This window comes from Panthera uncia, assembly GCF_023721935.1.
Source record: "Panthera uncia isolate 11264 chromosome C1 unlocalized genomic scaffold, Puncia_PCG_1.0 HiC_scaffold_4, whole genome shotgun sequence".
Classification (NCBI taxonomy): Eukaryota; Metazoa; Chordata; class Mammalia; order Carnivora; family Felidae; genus Panthera; species Panthera uncia.
The window spans coordinates 103,686,357-103,704,947 of NW_026057585.1; the positions used below are offsets into that span (position 1 = coordinate 103,686,357).

Sequence of the window (18,591 nt, forward strand, 5' to 3'; positions counted from 1 at the left end):
GAACGGAGAGTGGCAGGGGCTGGGGGAGGTGCCGGTGGGAACAGAGCTTCGATTTGTTTTTTTTTTAATGTCTGTGTATTTATTTTGAAAGAGGGAGAGAGCAAGCACGAGCAGAGGAGGGGCAGAGAGAGAAGGAGAGAGAGAGAATCCCAAGCAGGTTCCCTGCTGTCAGTGCACAGCCAGACGTGGGGCTCGAACTCACGAACCGTGAAATCACTACCTGAGCTGAGATCCAGAGTCCAGAGCCCGGGAGATGGATGGTGCTGACTGTTGCGTAACAGGGTGAACGTGATTAACATCAACGAACCAGCCACTTAGAAATGGTCAAGGGGCACCTGGGGGGCATCCAACTCCTGATTTCGGTTCAGGTCATGATCTCATGGTTCATGGGATCGAGCCCCACGTCAGCGTGGAGTCTGCTCGGGATTCTCTTTCTCCCTTTGTCCCTCCCCTGCTCACACCCATGCACTCTCTCTCAAAATAAATAAACTTAAAAAAATGGTCAAGACGGCAAGTCTTACGCTGTATGTAATTTACCACAGTGAAAAACCGGGAAAAGAAGCAATGTGGTTTTGACATGCACCATAACAGGGATGAAGGTGGAAAATGTCATGCTAAGGGACAGAGGTCAGTGACAAAGTGCACCTCCCATGACTCCATGGGAGTCCAAAGCAGGTAAATCCAGAGCCGGAGCGACAAGCCGTGGCCGTGGGGGGCTGGGTGGAGCAGGGAATGGGGAGCGGCCGCCGACGGGCGGGAGGGAGAGGTGGCACAATACTGGATGTCCTAACTGCCACAGAGTCACTCGCTCCACAGTGGCCAAAACGGTGCATTTTATCTTATGTGTACTTTACACGATCTTGTGAAACTCTATAAAAACGACTAAGTTCCGATTAACAACCCGAATAGAATGTGCTGGACGGTGTTTTGCTGAAAGTGGACACAGGCCAGATGGTGCAGGGTGGCCCTTCCAGCTGGACGTGCCCAGGTGCCACCGTGGGACTGCACTTCTGCCGTCCGTCCGTCCATCAGTCCGTCCAGCCCTCCTCACGTGGTCCCGACACAGCTCCGGGGCGCCACACACCTGGCACCTGTCTGACCCTTCTCGCTCCCCAGGCATCAGGCGTGCTGACCAATAACACCGGATGTGAGTGCCCACACAGGCACCAAAATCTCACCGCACACCGTGGCCATCGGTGACCAGAACGGATTTTTTTTTGGCATTAAAATCAAGCCAAAAGAGCAAAATATTGGGGAGAAGACCAACACTCAAAGAGCCCAGAGCCCAGGAGACCCGCGTAAGGAAGGCGTTCTGCTCACGCACCCCTGGCCAGCAGGTGAGGCAGCCCTTGTCCCGTGTGCCCGGTGCAGGGATGAGGGTGTGTGCGGCCGGGAACCGCGCGCAGGGGGAGACAGCACCTGTCAGCCAGCCTCAGCCCCTCCCTGGGACCGGCTGCCTCCAGGTGCCGGCGGTACGATCAGCAAGGCTGAGTGGTCATCAAAGCTCCAGAGCCACCCCTCGAAGCATCTCAAGGACAGTGCTTTCTAGAAGCTCCCTACATTCTCTGCATTCCTGCACAGTGACACAGCCACTGCCCGGCACTCCCACGTCTACCGCGCTGGGGGCAGAAACCCCGCACCCTCCTGCCCTCCAGAGGCTGAGCCCACACAAGGCCAGGTCAACTCCCGTCGACCCCTCCGCGGGGAGGCTCGCGTGGGAGGGCCCGCCCCCGCTGGCAGGTGGGCCCTCTGGCCTCCATGGCTCACGGGCCAGCCCCTCTCCCACCCCCTCCTCAGTGCGTTTCCTGGCCTCCAACTCTCGAGCTGCAGGCTCACCCACCCCGCCCTGCCCCCTGCTCCCCCTCTGAGCGTTTGGGTGTTTATCTGGCCGCCGCCTGCCTCCCAGCTGGGAGGTCCTGGGGCTCCCGCTGCCCGCACCCAGCCTGTGCAGCGCCGGGCACGGAGGCACAGGCACAACCGAATGAAGGAACGAGCCCCTAGAGCTTCTCCCGCTCTCCCCGAAACCGGCCCCCACATCCAGCACCCGCCCACCCACCAGGGCAGCGTGTCCAGCCAGCCCCGCGGCAGTTCTGGCCCCGTCAGACCGCCCGGCTCCACTCCTGCCAGGATTCCACAGCCGTGCTGGCCGCTCCTTCAGGGTCCCCAGTTCTCTCTGGAAGCCCCAAGGCCACTCCCCAATCACCAGCCACTCTCTCCTCGGCACGAAGGGTTCCCGAGTCCATCCTCAGCCCCAGTGCTTTAAGCCCAGCGCTCACGCACACAACCCACTCGCTACCTCCACCGGGTCCGGGGGGCCACAGGAACTCAGCACAGACCAAGGGACCCGACAAGAGGCTGAGAGAGCCCGCCCCTGGGTCCCCTGTTGGGAAGGGGCCGAGGGGAGCCCAACGCGCAGGCACCCAGGCTGGCCCGGAGGTCGGTGCTCACCACAACACAGAGGGCAGGGCACCGGGCCGGGGTAGGGTCCGGGTGGCTGGTGAGTGATTTACATCCACATGAGTGCCCTGTCTTCAAGGACAGGGCAGGACGGAAGTGCTCTGCCTGCTTGGGGTCCGATGGCCCCTGGGACGAGGTCAGAAGCTCTCCTCCGGCCCACTGCTCCTGGGACTCCGTCCCCTACCAACAGCCCCAGGAGGAGAAGTCCTGGGGAGGGGGCAAACGACCAGGTGCGGGCGTGGCAGCAGCTGGGGCAGATGCCCCAGCCCGGCCCCTCCGTCCTCAGGGAGATCAGGGCTTTCCTGGACTTTTCCATGCGGCACCGTTGGACAGGCCAGCGCGGGGAGGGCAGCACTCGCTAGCCACGCACAAGGGCCACGGCAACCACGTGAGGCCGCATCAGCCACGCGCTCTGCCCCGCGTTGCTGCAGGAGGATAAGTGTTCCTAAGCCACGGGCCACACAAGGCACCCAACTCCACATTCCCGACACGACGGGCCACAAATTCGAGCCAGAACACGCAACACGAGTCACAGGAAAAGGTACTCACTGTGTTCTCCCGGACAAGGCATGCCTGGCTGCTCGGGGATGCTGGGGAACACTGGACAGAGGGAGAGAGAGCAGTCTGTCACTCGGGGCACCTTGCGGGAGGTCCTGCTCCGAGTCGGGCTTCGCACACAAAGGCCACGTGGCTGGCAAGCCCCCTCTGAGGAGATGCTCACGGGGGCACAACCGTGGAAGCCCAACCACACCGACGTCAAGCCCCCTTTTACGGGACTTCGAAGTCCACTGAAGACTTGGGGGCGAAAAGCCGTCGGGGGACTCAGGCAGAGCCACCCAAGGAAGCCGGCCGGTGCGCAGCAGTAAGCCAGCACGGACAGGGGAGGACACACACCTCCTTCACAGAGGGACTTTGGAAAGCACGTTAGATTCCACCTCGTACTCAAGTGGAATCAAAATGAAGTATCTTAAAATATACCCTGGGCTTCCATAATAGATCATTAAAACAGAAGCTTACAAAGTATTAAACCCTAGCTGAAACAACCCTTCCCTTAATCTAGAAAATAGAAGTGGCTTTTTAAAGCACCTTAGCCGGCAGCGTCCCGGCAGCAATTTAAGCGTGTTTACCGCCAGGAAGTGGGCGGGGCGAGACCTCCAGTTTCTAAACCACATTTGCATAAAGAGCCTCAGAATCGATCCTGTACCCACCCACTACCCCAGTAGCAGGGACAATGACGGTCCCACAGAAACCGCTGGTCCTGAGCTCTGGTCGCTGCCCGCTCGCCCCGCGTAGAAGGGAACGCAGACGTGGCTGGTGGGCCACAGCTGCCAGAACCACGCTCAGACACCCTACAGAACCCCGAAAGTGCTGGGGGGGCAGCCTGACACCCCCAATTTACAGAGGCTATACTGCAATGATAACAGCTCACATTTACGTGACTCAACGTGTAACCCAGCTCTGAGCTTACTGGGCTGAGGAACGCTGTGAGCCAGGAGAGAGTCACAGGGAAGTTCTTGTCCCCAGACAGTGGTGCCGTGCACCGTCCGGGCTCCCCCCCGCCCTCCTCGCCGGGGACGGGAACAGACGGAGGCCAGTGAGCGAGCCCAGGCCTCTGATGTGCCCAGAGATGCTGGCCTCCAGGGAATGGGGACGATGAGGACCAGCAACCAGAACCCAGGTTCCTGTGTCCAGTGAGAAGGAGCTTTTCTATCAGCCACAGCAGTTTTTATTTGGGTTAATAAAACATAAGAGAAAAAACAAACCCAAGCTGCACTGTATCCGACATCCTTAAATTCTCTCTGGAATCCCAACATTTTAAACCACGATCCTCCACATGGCCTCTAGTCCCCCAGGCTGTCTGGGGGACGCTGGGCTCCCATCTCGCCAGACCACAGTGGGACCACCCCACCCCTCCAGCTGCCACTAACCGTGAATGGTGAGCCCTTCGTCCCTGTGCTGACAGGCCAGGCGGAAGGCCTCCTCCAGCTCCATCTGGGAGGACACAGTGCAGGGGTCACCTAGGCGGGGCAAGAGACATCACTGAGGTCACCGCAGGCCTATGGCAAAGGGGTCCAACTCGAGTCTGGAAAGGCCACGTCTCTCTGCTCGGGACCAGCCGCCCACAGCAGAGCTGGGAAGTCCAAGAACCAGCCAGACCAGGAATCAGCTCCGACCAGGGCCCCACATCAGAACCGGTGGATCCCCCAAAGGGAAGTGAGTTCACCCTGAGCCCCGAGAAGGCCACCTGGAGAGCAAAAACCGTGCTAACTCTCGGTTGGGCAAGATAAAGGACATTCTTCTTGGCTCAGTCCTGGACGAAAGCAGAGACTCCCTACCCCCATCCTGGATAGGAACACAGAGATGCATAGAACCCATACCCCGGGAGCTGCCCCCCACCCCCCAGCTTTCTCAGATGTGTGCACCGCGGGGCCCTAGCTACTCACCCTCCTGCTTTCCCTGAGAAAAGGAAAATCAGAAGAGAGCTCACCTTTCCAAATCACCTACTGGAAAACCCAGAACACGAGAGAGGAAGAACAGGGAGGAGGGCAAGGGCTGGCCCAGGCGGGGCAGCGAGACCCCTGCAGCCCTCTCCCCGCTGCCCTGGGGGCTCTCCTCCCTTCCCAGCCCCCAAACCAAGCTTCCCTGAAGGCAGCCTCTTCCCGGAAATGACTTCCAGCATCCCCCCAGGGAAGCTGGCTGTTAACCAGCTTAATTCCATAGTTTTAAACCTCCCTGAGGCAGGGCTGACCTAACTTCCCACAAGCACACGTGTGGAGATTTACGGTATGTCGTTGCCAGACCACAGACCAAGGGCTACCTTCGTTGTCGACCCACTTGAGGGTGAGCGGGTGCCCCTGGTGGAGACTGCACATCTCTCTCACTTCCTCACAGAGCTCCTCGAAGGTCATCGCCGCGTCTAGGCTGGTGATCAGGATGTCCCTGGGGCAGAGGATGCACACGTTTCACCAAGGAGCACATTTAAATCAAATACTATTGATTTATTAATAACTGAGTTGATTAAATGAAAAATTTCCCAAACAAAATATTACAGGACCCCCAACAGAACCACTGACCAGTTTTATTCTTTAATTACTACCATGAATGCCTTTGCACAGAAAGATCTATTCTGCACCGGGACCTGCCTAACTGGGGGAAAGAACGAGGCAGGGGCATCGGGAAGAGCCAGGCAAGCACTTACTCAGGGACCAGGTTATTTGCCCATCAAAGGAGGGGGTGGGGGGTGTGCCCAGTGTGTTCAGCTCAAGCCCACGGGCTTCATCAGACCTTCCCCCAAAGCTGACAGCAGGGACAGCAGCCCAGGCTTGAGCTGGAGAAAGGGAAGACCCACACGGCTGTTCCTGTGACCTCAGGAAAGCGGGCGCTGAGAGGCCACCCAGCATAGCGTCCGACTCGGGTCCGCATCACCTGGGAATCTCCTCATGACACAGGTGCTGCCGGACCCTGCTGAGACCCCAGTCACAGCACATCTTCCAAGGCCAAGCTGGGGGCCCCCTATTTTTAAGAATGGCGTCTTCGATGTGTCTGACCTCTGCCCCAAACAATCTGCCAGCAAGGTGGCAGCACAGTCCCATCGGGGACAGAGCTCCACTTGGACCCCTGCCGTTTGGATAAGTGAGCGCTGACCTTGGTGGGTGCTTTCCAGAATGCATCCTCGCTGCATTCTGAGGACTATGCCTCCCAAGTGCCCTGGGAGACACACGGGGCAGGCGCGGGTGGGGGTGAGGAGCTGGCCTAGGCAGGAACTGTCTGCACAGCCGGGAGCACCACAGAGGGGGAAAGGAAGAGTGTGGGAGGGGGAGGAAGAGGGGAAGAGGGTGGGGAAGGCCGGGGAGGGGAGAGGTGGGGAGGAGGGGAGGGAAAGGAAGAGGGGAGGGGAGGGGAGGAAGGGGGGGGAGGGGGGGGGGGGAGAGGAGGGAGCTGAGGTAGGGAATGGGAGGAACGAGTGGGCCACATCAGCCCAGAGAAAGCAGACTCAACAGGTCACATTACTGGCGGTAACCAAAGCGCTCTCCAGGGGCCAAAGTCAGGGGCAGGGTGAGGGCAGTGGTGGCTCAGTCCAGAACCCCCAAGAGCTCCAGTCAACTTTGCCCAGAACCCTCCTCGAGGGCCTCCATCCCTGCCCTCAGTGCCCCACCCTGGAGGCAGGCTGGGGGGGGGGGGGGGGCAGGCCCCACCCACCCACCCACCCAGGCTGCTGGGGTATGGACTTCCTTTCGCTGAGGATCCACTCTGAGTTTTCACAAAGTGGCTGTTGATCGATCCCACAATTCCTGGCTGGGAAGAGGGCGTCTGTGTTGTGACAGGCCTTCCACGGTTTACCAAAACCAGCAAGCCAGGATGTTACAGCCTCAGAACTAGTTTTAACGGACAGACCACCCTTCCAGGCCAGAAACAGGATTCCTGGACCTCTTCAGGTGGACTGGCCATCCTTCCCCAGAAATCATTCCTCCCTGGAGCCCTGTCACCAACTGTCCCACACATACCCTGCTCCCAGGCAACCCAGCTGAGGATGGCAGAAAGGACAGGGGAGGTCTGACCCCACACCCCAAACAAGGTGCCCTCACGAGCTCAAGAGCCGCAAGCCCCTCCTCAGCTGGGACTATGCACCCTAACTCTAACCCTAACCTTTGAGATGCGCCCGTGGCAAGCCACTATGGCCAAGACGGCCAAATTCACGTGCCAGGCTAGCGATGCGCTCCCCTCCCAGCGCCGGTACCGGTGACCCTCGGACAGCCGGGTCCGATTTCAGGGCCCCTGGAGACCAACACGGATGTAAGGAAGCTCTCCCGCCAGCCTCATCTACAGCGCTCCCGGGGCAGAGGCAGGATCTGGCCTCTGGGCACCGTCCCCGCCCCCCCCCCCCCCCCACGCAGCCCTGCCCCGCAGCTGCTGGGTGTGGGGCGCTACCCGAGCCGTACCGGGCGCTCCCGGCCTCTGACCTCTGTGAAGAGCCCGTTCGCCCCGTTTTACAGCGAGCAGGTGGAGCCCAGGGCGACGCGCGCGGACGCAGAGCTGATCGGTGTCCGAAAGATCCGGTCCCAACAGAACCGCTCCCGGAGACTTACGGGAACCCCCACCACGCCCCAATTCGCGCAACCACGGGCTGCTCACTGCCCCTAACCTGCGTCCTGCACCCAGGACCTGGGTCATTAAACTTTTCTTAGAACTCCGGCCGGCTAAATTGGGGAAAGTTTAGGAAACCCTGATTCTTACAACTCAACCAGGAGTTTTCACAACTTGACGAAAACTTTAGTCTTTACAGGTTTGTGGCCTTGATGTCCAACCAGCTGTGGCGGGAATATGTCAGTGCGGGGCCGGGGGCCGCCTCCCGCGCCGCAAAGTCCTCGGGGCGAGTGCGAGCGGAGGAGGGACGCGAGCGGCCGCCGGAGCCCGCAGCGCCCCATCCTCGGCGCCAGAGGACCCCGCGACCTTTCCCGCGAGCGACGTCCAAGGGCGCCTGGAGCGCCCGTCCCGTCCACGGCCGCCTCTCGGCGAGGGCGCGTCAGGACCTCCCCGGCACCCCTGCGCCCCGAGGGCCCTCGCCGTCCCCTCCCTCCCGCGCCGCAGCGACACGGCCCCCGACGGCGGGCGCGGTGCGGGCCGGTCCCCGCGCCTGGCTCTGCCCTCCTGTCCCCGCGCCTGGCTCTGCCCCCCGGTCCGGGCCGGTCCCCGCCGTCGGGCGTCGCGCGCTCACCCGCTGGAGTGCGCCTTCAGGCGGACTCGGCAGCCGCTCCCGTCCATCTTGGGGCCGGTCCTGCTGGGCATGGCGCGCTCCCCGGCCGCCGTCAGCGCCGCGCCCCGGGCGCTCCGGCCATGGCGCGGGGACCCAGCGGCCGGCCGGGGCGCCAGGTGGGGCCCGCGGTGGAACGCGGAAGGGCGCGCGCGCGCGCGCGGCGCCGGGATCCCGGGGCGCGAGTCCGGCCAACTCCGCGGAACTTGGGGGGCGGGCTGGGCGGGACGGGGGCACGGCCGGCGGGGGCGCGCGAGGTGTGCGCACGGAGTCCCGGCGTCAGGCCCGGGGCGGGGGGAGGAGGGGGGGTCGGAACATGGCCGACCCGAGGCCCGGCGGGCGGCCAATCGGCGGGACGGGCGGTCCCGGGGCGGGGGCGGTGGCACCTGCGGCCAATGAGGGCGAGGCGGGGCCGCCACCTGGGCCAATCCCCGGGGGTCCCGGCGGCCGCGACCCAATGGCTCCGCGCGGGGCGGACTACCTGTCGGGCGGGGCGCGGCCCACCTGCGGCCAATGGAGGCGCGCGCGGCCCGGCTCTGCCCGGCAACCGGAGGCGGCGCCCCGCGGGCCCCGAGCGCCGGCCCCTCCGCGAAGTGGGCTCCAGGGGCCGCGCTGCCCAGGCGGGGCCCCTGCGCTGCAGCGCCCCGGGGACCTGTTGGAAACGCAAGCTGTCTTGGGCGCCCCCGCCCAGACTCGCAGAATCGAAACTCCTGCAGTCTGTGCGGACAAGCCCCGGGTAATTCGGAGGCGAGCGCGAGTCCGAGAGCCGCTGGGCCAGGGGACGGTGGGAAGGAGCCGCCGGTGACTTGAGGGGCGGGAGCAGAGGCCCCGGCCAGCGTCACGGGGAGCGTCCGGCTCGGCTGGCTCTCCCGGCCCCGGCTGCCCTCCTCCCCTTGCGGGTCCGTGACCCTATTGCCAGGAGTCTCGTCTACACTAGCTGGCGATTCCCTCGGTTCCAGCTCACGCCTCCGCCCAGGACAGGGACACTGCATTTGGCCACGTCGCCCATGACCTTCATGTCTGAATCCACAACCTCTCTGGGTCTTAATAACCCCGTGGCGTTTGGTCTGGAGAGCCTGCGCTGGGCGCGGCCCACACCCCTCAGGGGCGGCCTCCCGGGCCCCATCCCTTACCGGTCGCATCCACACGGCCTAAATCTGCTGTTTGTAGAAACTCACCCGGGCACCGGGTGGGCACCCCAGACTCAGGTCTGCTGTCCCCTCACCCCTGCCAACCCCCCTCCTCTCTGAGCCAGCCCCCCCCCCCGGGGCCTTCCCCCCCGCGCCCCCCCACCCCCGCTGGCAACCCCTGACCCCCAAGCCTTCACTCCCCACTCGGACAATTGTAAGGGCTTCTCTTGCTCGGGCTCATTCCTCAGACACGCGCTGACACGTCCTTGGTACCCTGCTCGCAGGTGAGCCTGGAGAACAAGGTGAACAGTCTTTATGGTCACGGACCCCATATTCTGCCTAGACATGGGCTCAGAGAAACCTGTTGGAGGCTCACCTCTCACGTACCTAAGATGCTGTGAACTCTCCCTTCTGGAAAAACAAAAGGTTGGGGCACCTGCCCCTGCCCATTTCCCTTTACAGCATAACCTGCCCCTGCCCATTTCCCTTTACAGCATAACTTCCAGCCCTCAGCCCCACTTTCTCTCTGGTCACTTCCTCTTCAGCATCCGGTCCCCCCCCCCCAGCCCCCCAGTGTCCCTACCAACTCCTGTGTTTGAAATACATGGTCTGGCCCCTCTGAGAAGCTCTTGCCCTAGGATGCTGCCCTCTGCCTTCTCCCCTGCTGCTTCCTCCTGGTCTCTCCCTAAAGGCTCCCCCGCCCCGCTTCTCATTTCCAGCAAACCTCCCTCGGCCACGCTCTTCCTCGTGCAGTCAGTGCCGGCCCCATCTCTCCAGGTGCTCAGCTCAAAAACCTCCTTTCCCTCTTATAGCCGCACCCCTCCATCTGCAAACCCTGGAGGCCTGACCTTCAATAATGTGGTTGCAGATTCCTACCACAGCCCATCACCTCCACTGCTACCACCCGGTCCAAGCCACATCCTCTGTGCGGGAATTTTTGCAGCAGCCTCCAGTTTCCTTAAAACATAAGTCAGTCCGTGTCCACCTAGCTGGTGTTCAAAACCCCTAGGGATTCCCACTGCTCTCAGGAAAAGACCATAGGCCCTCCAGGCCCTCCAGGATCTGGGACCCCATTCTTTTCTGTCTTCGTCTCCCACCAACTTCATCCCCTCCAATACCTGGTCACTTTACTGCCTCTTGCCTCAGGGCCTTTGCACCTGCTGTTCCGTCTCCCAGAAGCACCTTCGCCCAGACCCACACTTCCTTTGAGTCTCCACCTAATATCCCTGATGCCTGTATTACTCCCCCCGCCCCAACCCGATAGGGTGGTTCCTCCACAGCCCCAGCACGGGCACACAGAGGTCTGTGGCGGTCCGCCACACATGAAGGGGAATGGGGTACAAGGGTTTGTCATGTCAGGGGAGCAGCATGGTGCTCATGGGGACGAGCGGGAATCTGCCACCTAAGCAGCACCCAGGAGACGAGTGTGTGGGATGCAGCTGTCCCTGAGTCGGGCCCCTTGGTCAGCCCCTGGGCAGCCATCCAGAGCCCAGCCTGGACATGACCTCGGGCAGTGGAGAAGAGCGAGGTTGCACCTCGGTGGGCACAGGCCGTCTCCGGCGGAGGGGGTCCCCCGAGACCCCGCCACACCTCCCTGGCGCTCTGATTGCCTCCCTCAAAGGCAGAGAAGGAGGCAGCGAACCCAGGCCTTGATCCCCACCCCCCCTGCGGGCAGGACGGGCCGGCAGATGTCCGACCCCGTGCACACCAGCAGCCCAAGTGTGGCCCCACAGCCCTTTGTAACCAGGAAGCCCTTGCTGGGGTAGAAGCCTTTAGGGTCCTGGTGCCCCTTTGTGCCCTGGCCTTCCCTACAGATCTCAGCTGACATGTGAACCTCTCTCCTGGAGGCTGGCACCCAGGTCACTGCAGCACCCCCGGGGCCTCAATCTCGGGGAGGGAAGTCCGGAGAAGGGCCTGAAGCTTCGGAGCTTGGGGGCCAGGTCGGGGGGTGTTGGAGGGTGGGGTCTCTGGTCTCCAGCAGGGCTGGGAGAGGAGGAGAGGCCTACTCCAGGAGGAGGGCTGGGGAGGTTTCCACCCCTGGGTCTCGCCACCTCCTGCCCCAGGCCGGGGTGAGGGCACACGGGTCATCTGCAGGGCCCGGAAAACCTCCCTGAGGGCCTCCCCCGAGCGTGGGGGGCTTTGGCGTCCTTCCCGGCAAACAGCTCCTCAAAACATCGGGCCCCACCTGCCCCCCCGCCAGTGGACAGCCCCCAGAGGGTGCCCCCCGCCCCCCGCCCAGCAGTTAGGGCCTCAAGGACAGAGCGCGTGGCCCTGACCAAGCCGGCGGGTGGTGCCGCAGGCCCTGGGCCCCGGCAACGGGCACGAGGTGTTTGTTCCCAGATTCCCCAACCAGTCCCCACTCCACACGTGGCGGGGGTTGGACCCGGTCAGCAGAGGCCGCTGCCGCACCCCCACGGTGTCTCTGGCACATCCGGGAACGAGTGAGCGAGTGAATGAATGAACAGCTGCAGACCCCTCAGAACCGCCGGCACCAGGCCGACCCCCCAGGCCCTCAGGTCCTGCTCCCAGTGTCACCGGGCAGGGTTCCCGCCTCTCTGGCCCGCCAAGCGAGGGAGCTTGGGAGGGTGGGCAGGGCGGTGGCCGTGGACGCCCAAGGACCGACCTGCCACAGGCCCTGGGGCTGCCTATCAGCAGCTTCTGCGTTTCCCAAGTCTCCCCACAAACACCTCACGTACCTTCGTGATGACAAACACTTACTATTTCCAAAATGAAAACGCACAAAGGTGCGGGCTTTTTACGCGGATTACAAAGGTGATGGAGGTTTGCCACACAACCCCAACAACACAGAAAGGTGTCAGGGGAGGCGAGCCCTGGTCCCCTGCCCCCCCCCCCAGCAGACCCAGCTGGGAGGGTGTCCCTGTCTTGTCGCCCGGGCCCCCAGGGTCAGTGTGGGGCTGGTGGGCGAGGAGGGTGACCAGGCCCGGCGGAGGGCAGAGCAGGGCTGCAAGGCCTTGGGTCAAGGCCCCTCCCAGCCAGGCCCCACCGAGGGCACCCTCAGATCTTCAATGCAAGTTCTCTATGAGGACTCTCAAAAGACTCGGGGATGCCTCAGGGGAAGGGTGGAAGCAGGTGAGACTCCTGCTGCAGGAGGGACAGGACGTTTGCTCACACACATGGCTGTGGGAGGGACAGGACGTTTGCTGGGCTCATGGCTGAGGGAGGAATGGACAGCAGGTGTTTCCTTCCTTTGTCATGGATCATGGGATTTGGAAAAACTGGCTCAAGAGACAACATTCACTCCACTCGCTCATTAATTTGTTCAACGGATGTTGGCCAAGGGCCCGCCGGGTGCCTGGATACGGTGGGGATTCGGCCAGACATGGCTGCTCCCCGTGAACCTGCAAGCCGGTGGGGAGACTGGCCACGGCCATTGGTCACACAGACATGGCAGTCTGTTGGAGAGAGGCAGGTTTGACCAGATCTCTGGAAGAAAGCCTGTCACCGGGATGACCATGTGTGTGGTGGAGAAGGATCGCAGGAGAGGCAGGTCGGGCAGCCTGTGCAAAGGCTCTGTGGCCCCAGGGAGCAGGGTGGGCCGGAGGCTGTGGAGGCGCGGCTGCAGAAGCTGCTGGAGCTGACCCTGAGGGGCCTCGAGGGCCACATCAAGGAGGGTGGGGAGCCAGCGACAGGGCCCTGGGAGCTTCCAGAAAAGGCTGCTCCATTCACTGGGCAAGGCCCTGCCCAGAGGGAGAGGGAGAGGGATGTCTTCGTCTCCGTGGGCTTCTCGGCCCGCGTGTGTGTCGGTGTGTCCGTGTGTATTGTGTGATCATTCACATTCGGCGTCCGCGTCGCGTGTGTGTCCCTACAGATGCTTCCCGTACATCTGTGTCTGTCGGCATCCGTGTGCATCTATGTGCCGGTGGCCAATTGGTTGCCTCTCTGCTCCAAATTCCCCCTTCCCTACTTGGGGGCCTAGATGCCATTCCTTCAGGACAAGGGTGAGGGTCTGTCGCCCTGGGCACTGCTGACATTTGGGCGGGGTCATTCATCACAGCGGGGCCAGCCTGTGCGCGGCAGGTGCCTGGCTCCGGGAGCCGCCGTCCTCCCTCTCTCCCAGCAGAGGGCGCCGGAGGGACGCGGCCGGAGGCGGGGCCCCGCGCGCGCGGCTCGGGCCCCGGTGGGTGGCCGCGTGGGCGGCGCGCCTCCTGGGCCCCCCGCCCCCCGCCGGGGACGCGGCCCGACTCCGGCCTGGGGAGAGGCGGCCCCTCAGCCCACGGGTACCAGTCCTGCCTCCTGCCTGCGGTCACTGGCCAAGCTTAATCGCCCGTTAACTGGTCTCTGTTGGAAACCACCGACCGGACCCCGGTGGATACGGCCTGCCTGTGCACGTGCGCGTGTCTGTGTGTTCTGCGTGGGGTCCCTGTGCGTGCTGCACGTGCGCCTTTGTGCGCCACGGGTGTTCCTGCGTGCACGCAAGGAAGGGTGGCTTGCTGGGTGGGGGGCTGCAGGGCCGAACCGCCACCCGGGACTCCGACGGCCCGGAAGGGTTGGACCCTGCTGTGCCAGCGGCTTCCCGCATTCAGCAACTCTCACGAGCCCTGCAGTTGTCGTCCCATCGTACAAGCGAGGACAGCGAGGCACCGGCACCTGCAGGGTCTGCACCCTGCCCCTTGGCGGACCCCTAGGCTGTGGGTTTCATAGGCCCGTTTTCTGAACGAGGACACCGAGGGTCTGGGTGGCCCAGCGCTTTGTCCAGGGTTGCAGGGCCGGGATTGCCGGGGCGGTGGGGACGCCCTGAACATCTCTGTCTTCCAGCTGGATGTGTCCACAGAGTGGAGCCCCTCTCCTTGGCGCCCAAGACAAGCAGGGCCAGGGCATCACGAGGGAGAGATACTTCCCAGCCTGGGAGATGGAGTCTGTCCCGCTTTCGAGCCCCTCAGCTGCCTGGGATTATATTTAACACCCAAAACAAGCCTGACACGCATCTGAGGAGGCAGCACGCAAAACCCGTGGTCACCATGGCAATGCCACTCCGTGGGGGCTGCCAGCGGGTGCTATTTTAGCCACAAGAAAACCATAGTTAACTAGAAACATCACAGGGAGACACAGTGGCAGAGTGAGACAGGTCCCCAGCTGCTTGGCTGAGCCCCTGCGTGTCTTTGAGTGGGGAGCTGAGCTCGCCCCGGGGTGGGGGGGGCCTGTCCGCGTCCGGCCAGGTGTCAGGGGACCCACTGCGCCCTGGTGCCTCCACCTTGCTGAGCTCGCCCTCCCCGGCTTTCTTTGCCTTTTATTCAGAGCCTGAGCTGGTGGCCCCCCAGGCGGGCCCCAAAGCCTACATCGTTTACAGACCGCTCCGCGGTCAGGCACCCGGTAACCCCGTCCTGGGAAGGGATTGGGAGGAGGTCCTCACGCACCCCGACCCAGGGAGGTGCAGCTGGGACCGCCTTCTAGAAGGCAAGGTGACGATATGCATCTGGGGCCTTAAAGGTGTCTGCGTCTTTGGGTGTCAACGCTCCACTTCTGGAAATGCACTGTCAAGAGGGAACTGTAGGTACAGTCTGATGGCTGCAGGGTCGAGGGTGACAGGTGACGTGGCCCGCTGTGGAGCCAAGGCAAAGTCCACCGCAGGCCCCACCGCAGGCCCCGTGTGACCTTTGAGATCTAACGTGGCACACGTGGGCTCACACTCACGCAGGCGGGGTGGCTTTGCCAGGACAGGAGGAGGCAGGACCCCTGCCCGTGGCCTCAGATGACTGTGGGCAGGTGCCACCCTCATAGGAAAGCACCCCAGCGTCCCCGTGAGGGGAAAAGACTCCCTGGGACCTTGTCACCCGGGGTCAGCAGCTTCTTATGGGCCGGGCCCGGGCTGCCATCCCCAGAGGCAACGCGCAGCCCTCGCTGACCCCTGATAATTCCCGTCACCCCCCAGCGACCCCTCCCCGGCAGGACAGCTGGGGAGTTGAGAAACTGCTCTCAGGACAGGACCCCACTGAATTCCTGCGACGGCCGCCTGGGGAAGGGCTAAGGCTTTGAGGGCTGCAGCACCTGACAGGCGTCCACAGAAGGTCCCCGGTGCCTCCGAGCACATCTGTCTACCTCCTCGTCCCAGTGCCTCAGGGGAGCCCCGAGAGACGTGTCTTCAAGGCTGACTGAGGGCACCAGCCCCCAGATGAAGCCAGCCCATGTGCCTGACGGTTCCTGGGTCTGCAGCTGGGTCTTCAAGCTGCCCCAGGGCTGTGCTGGGGGTGTCGGTGTCCTTGGCACCTGGGGAAAAGTGGGGCATCCCAGGCTAAGGACGTGAAGCCCACGGCCGCCCCATCCAGATGCTTGTGCGTCCGGGACCCCCTGGGAGGACCGGCCATCAGGTGTTTCCAAATGGAGTGGTACATGCAGGGAGGAGGCCCTTTTAGGGTGGAGCCAGGTGACCTGGCTCAGGAGGGCAGGAGGCACCGGCCTGGGAGACTCTCAGGACACAGGGACACAGATGCCCGCAGCAGCTGGGATCCTTCCCACCACGTGGTCTGGAGCTCTTTCTTGCCTGGCTGGGCCTCAGGTTCTTCTCCTGGGACGTGGAGACTCTGTAGGTGGGAGGGGACGACCACGGAAGGCACAGCACTGGCTCCTGGCTCAGCTCTCGGGAAAGGGCAGGTTGTCACCGTGGTTCTGTTCGCCCGAGGACGTCTCGGCACCCAAGGGGCACAGCTGGTGCCGCGGGGTCCCGGGCAGCCCCAGGGGCGCCCCCTCTGCTCTGGCGGCCTGGGGCAGCTCTCAGCCCCTTCCGGGAGACTTCGCAGAGGGCGTTCAACAACCTGGCGGGGAAGAGCACGTTGCTTCGGTACTTTTGCCCCCGTCCCGCCTTCCTCGAGAGCCCCGTCCACTCGGCAGCAGGAAAAAACACCTAAAGCTTTCATGGGAACCGTTGATGCATTCAGCCTCTTCAGTCCTGCCCAGTGTCCCTCCTCTCTTCATACTCGCCTCCCCCCACAGAGATGCGTCTGCGTGTGGCAGGAAGGGCCGATGCTGGCTCACGGCAGTGGCCTGAAGGGGCCCCGAGACCCTGGCTGGGCCTGCTGTGCAGTGACTGGCCCGGGGCCTGCAGAGTGAGAGCAGTCAGCTCCCCGCTGGGCATCCTGTCTGCAACCACAGTTGAGGGATCTTCTGGACTGTGAGCCCTCAGTGGCACAGAGGCCGTCAGAAGACATGAGAGTCCTGGTTCAGAGACAAAGGACCTTATTACTCACGGCACAGAGAGTGGCATGGACGTCAGTGACTTGGCATCGGTCTGCTCGTGCCCCTGTCCCACAGGAGAACACGGGTGGCCCAGGTGGGCACGCAGGGAGCTCCATTATAAGAACCGAACCCTGAGCTCAGAGAACCCAGATATTTCATAATGGGCAGAGAAACACCTGCCCTTTCTCGGGAGGGGAGATAATTCCAAGCTGTTGGCTCAACAAGTCCAGAACAAAAGGCAATTGGCATCTTGCCAACAAGATGTACAGAAACACAAAGACTCGTAGAAAATGGTCTCCCAGCAGTAATCGGGGTGCTGCTTCCCGACTCGGCTGAGCCCAGCAGCCCTCCCGTAAGGTGCTGGTTACTGACTCGTGCAAGCCTCTGCCTGGTTGTCCTTGGCCCAGGTGGAGCCCCAGCCTCTGTCCCAGGGGTCATGCCGCCCAACCTCAGTGCGGCCTGGACGGGTACCGCAGAGGCTCAGGAGAGCAGGCTGGACAAGCTGTCTGACCCCTCCATGCCCCCTTCTTAGCTGTGTTGAGTTTAGAGAGGGAGCAGCCATGCCCTTGATGGATGTCTCTTCCCCTTGCGCGGCACACATCACGTGCCATTCTGGTAGACCAGCTGTCTGAAAACCAGGGCCCTGATTATAGTGTTTACTAAATTCCACGGCGTGAAGTCACTGAACTTGGAGTTGGATGTGCAGTCAGCTTCTGTGAGACTGTGGGAGCCCCCTTCCTCCTCCAGCCTCTGTATGCCTCCTTCCTACAGCCCCCCAGGCTTTCCCCATTTCTCGGGATCCGTCCTTCCCCCCCCCCCCCACACACACACACACACACACACACACACCCCCAGGACGGCGGACCTTGGAGCCTGTGCTATGCCACACTGAGGAGTAAATCTGAGTCTCCTAGAACTGCCCTTCCTCTGCCAAATGGGAGCTTAAAGAGGGAAATTTCCGAGGCACAGCTGGATCGCGAGGCTATTTTCTTGCTGCAAATCCTATTTTGAATATCGAAACCCAAATACTAACTCTGCCCTTCTCTTTGCATTTCTCCTTTAGCAAAACGAATCACCCCCCCCCCCAACCAGGCAGGGTGGGTGCCTGGGACCAACCAATAAAAAATAATCGCATTTACTAAGTGGTACAAAGTATCAGGCAGTGTTCTAAGTGCTTTTTATTTTTTTTTTATTTATTTGTTTATTTATAATGTGTTTATTTTTTTATTTTAATGTTTATTTTTGAGACAGAAAGAGAGAGAGACAGAATGTCAGTGGGGGAGGGGCAGAGAGAGAGGGAGACACAGAATCCGAAGCAGGCTCCAGGCTCCGAGCCGTCAGCACAGAGCCTGACGCGGGGCTCGAACTCATGAACTGTGAGATCGTGACCTGAGCTGAAGCCCAGCGTTTAACAGACTGAGCCACCCGGGCGCCCTAAGTGCTTTTTATTTATGATGATACCAGTTACTCCTCACGACAGTCCTATACCGTCATTATCCCATTTTACAGATGAGGATGTTGAGGCCCTGGGATGTTAAATAACTTGCCCAAGGTTATGCAGACGGGAAGTGCTATCAGGTCGCCCTGAGCCCACGCTCCTAACAACTAGGACTTCTCGACCAAGGGGAAGTCGTACTCAGAAAGCCAGGAGAGAGAGAGATGCACATTTACCTGCCCTCCCCCCAGCAACGGCTACATCTGTTACACTGAAAATCCCTAACTTCTTGGTCGTAGGTGCTTTCGGTGCCCTGGGCTCACCTCTAATTTCAGAGCAGCGGGGTAGACGGTCCTCAAGCACACCGGCAGGATCCTGTCCCCAGTGCTCTCCTTGCCACCCACTGTGCTGCCCCAGGACTTTCTCAGACATGGTCAGCCCAGGGCAGCCCGAAAGGGTGGGAAGTTACTGCTCTTGGGGGCAATTGTCAACCACTGGGGCATGAGAATTGGCTGATCCTTGAAAGATGGTTCCATGTGGCTCCTCAGAGGGTCTCCAGGGAGGTGCGGACCACGCACCCATGCACGTGAGCTGCCCCGCAAGCAAGCTAGCTCAGGAACACGGAC

The 18,591-nt window shown here is 62.0% G+C and overlaps 1 protein-coding gene across 2 annotated transcripts in view; it reads right to left on the minus strand.

Moving 5' to 3' along the window:
• Positions 1-8,422, minus strand: part of PRKCZ (protein kinase C zeta) — a 97,950-nt gene extending 89,528 nt beyond the window's left edge. Inside the window, exons 1-4 of one of the 2 annotated variants that reach the window (XM_049618246.1) lie at positions 8,174-8,410; positions 5,276-5,397; positions 4,386-4,475; positions 3,007-3,057 (exon numbers count right to left, since the gene is read on the minus strand). In XM_049618246.1, the coding sequence (XP_049474203.1) occupies positions 3,007-3,057; positions 4,386-4,475; positions 5,276-5,397; positions 8,174-8,244 (334 nt within the window). In that variant the 5' untranslated portion in view covers positions 8,245-8,410. Of the gene's footprint in view, positions 1-3,006; positions 3,058-4,385; positions 4,476-5,275; positions 5,398-8,173 lie in introns of both variants that reach the window. The other variant, XM_049618247.1, reaches the window with a different exon arrangement.
• Positions 8,423-18,591: the final 10,169 nt, after the last annotated feature.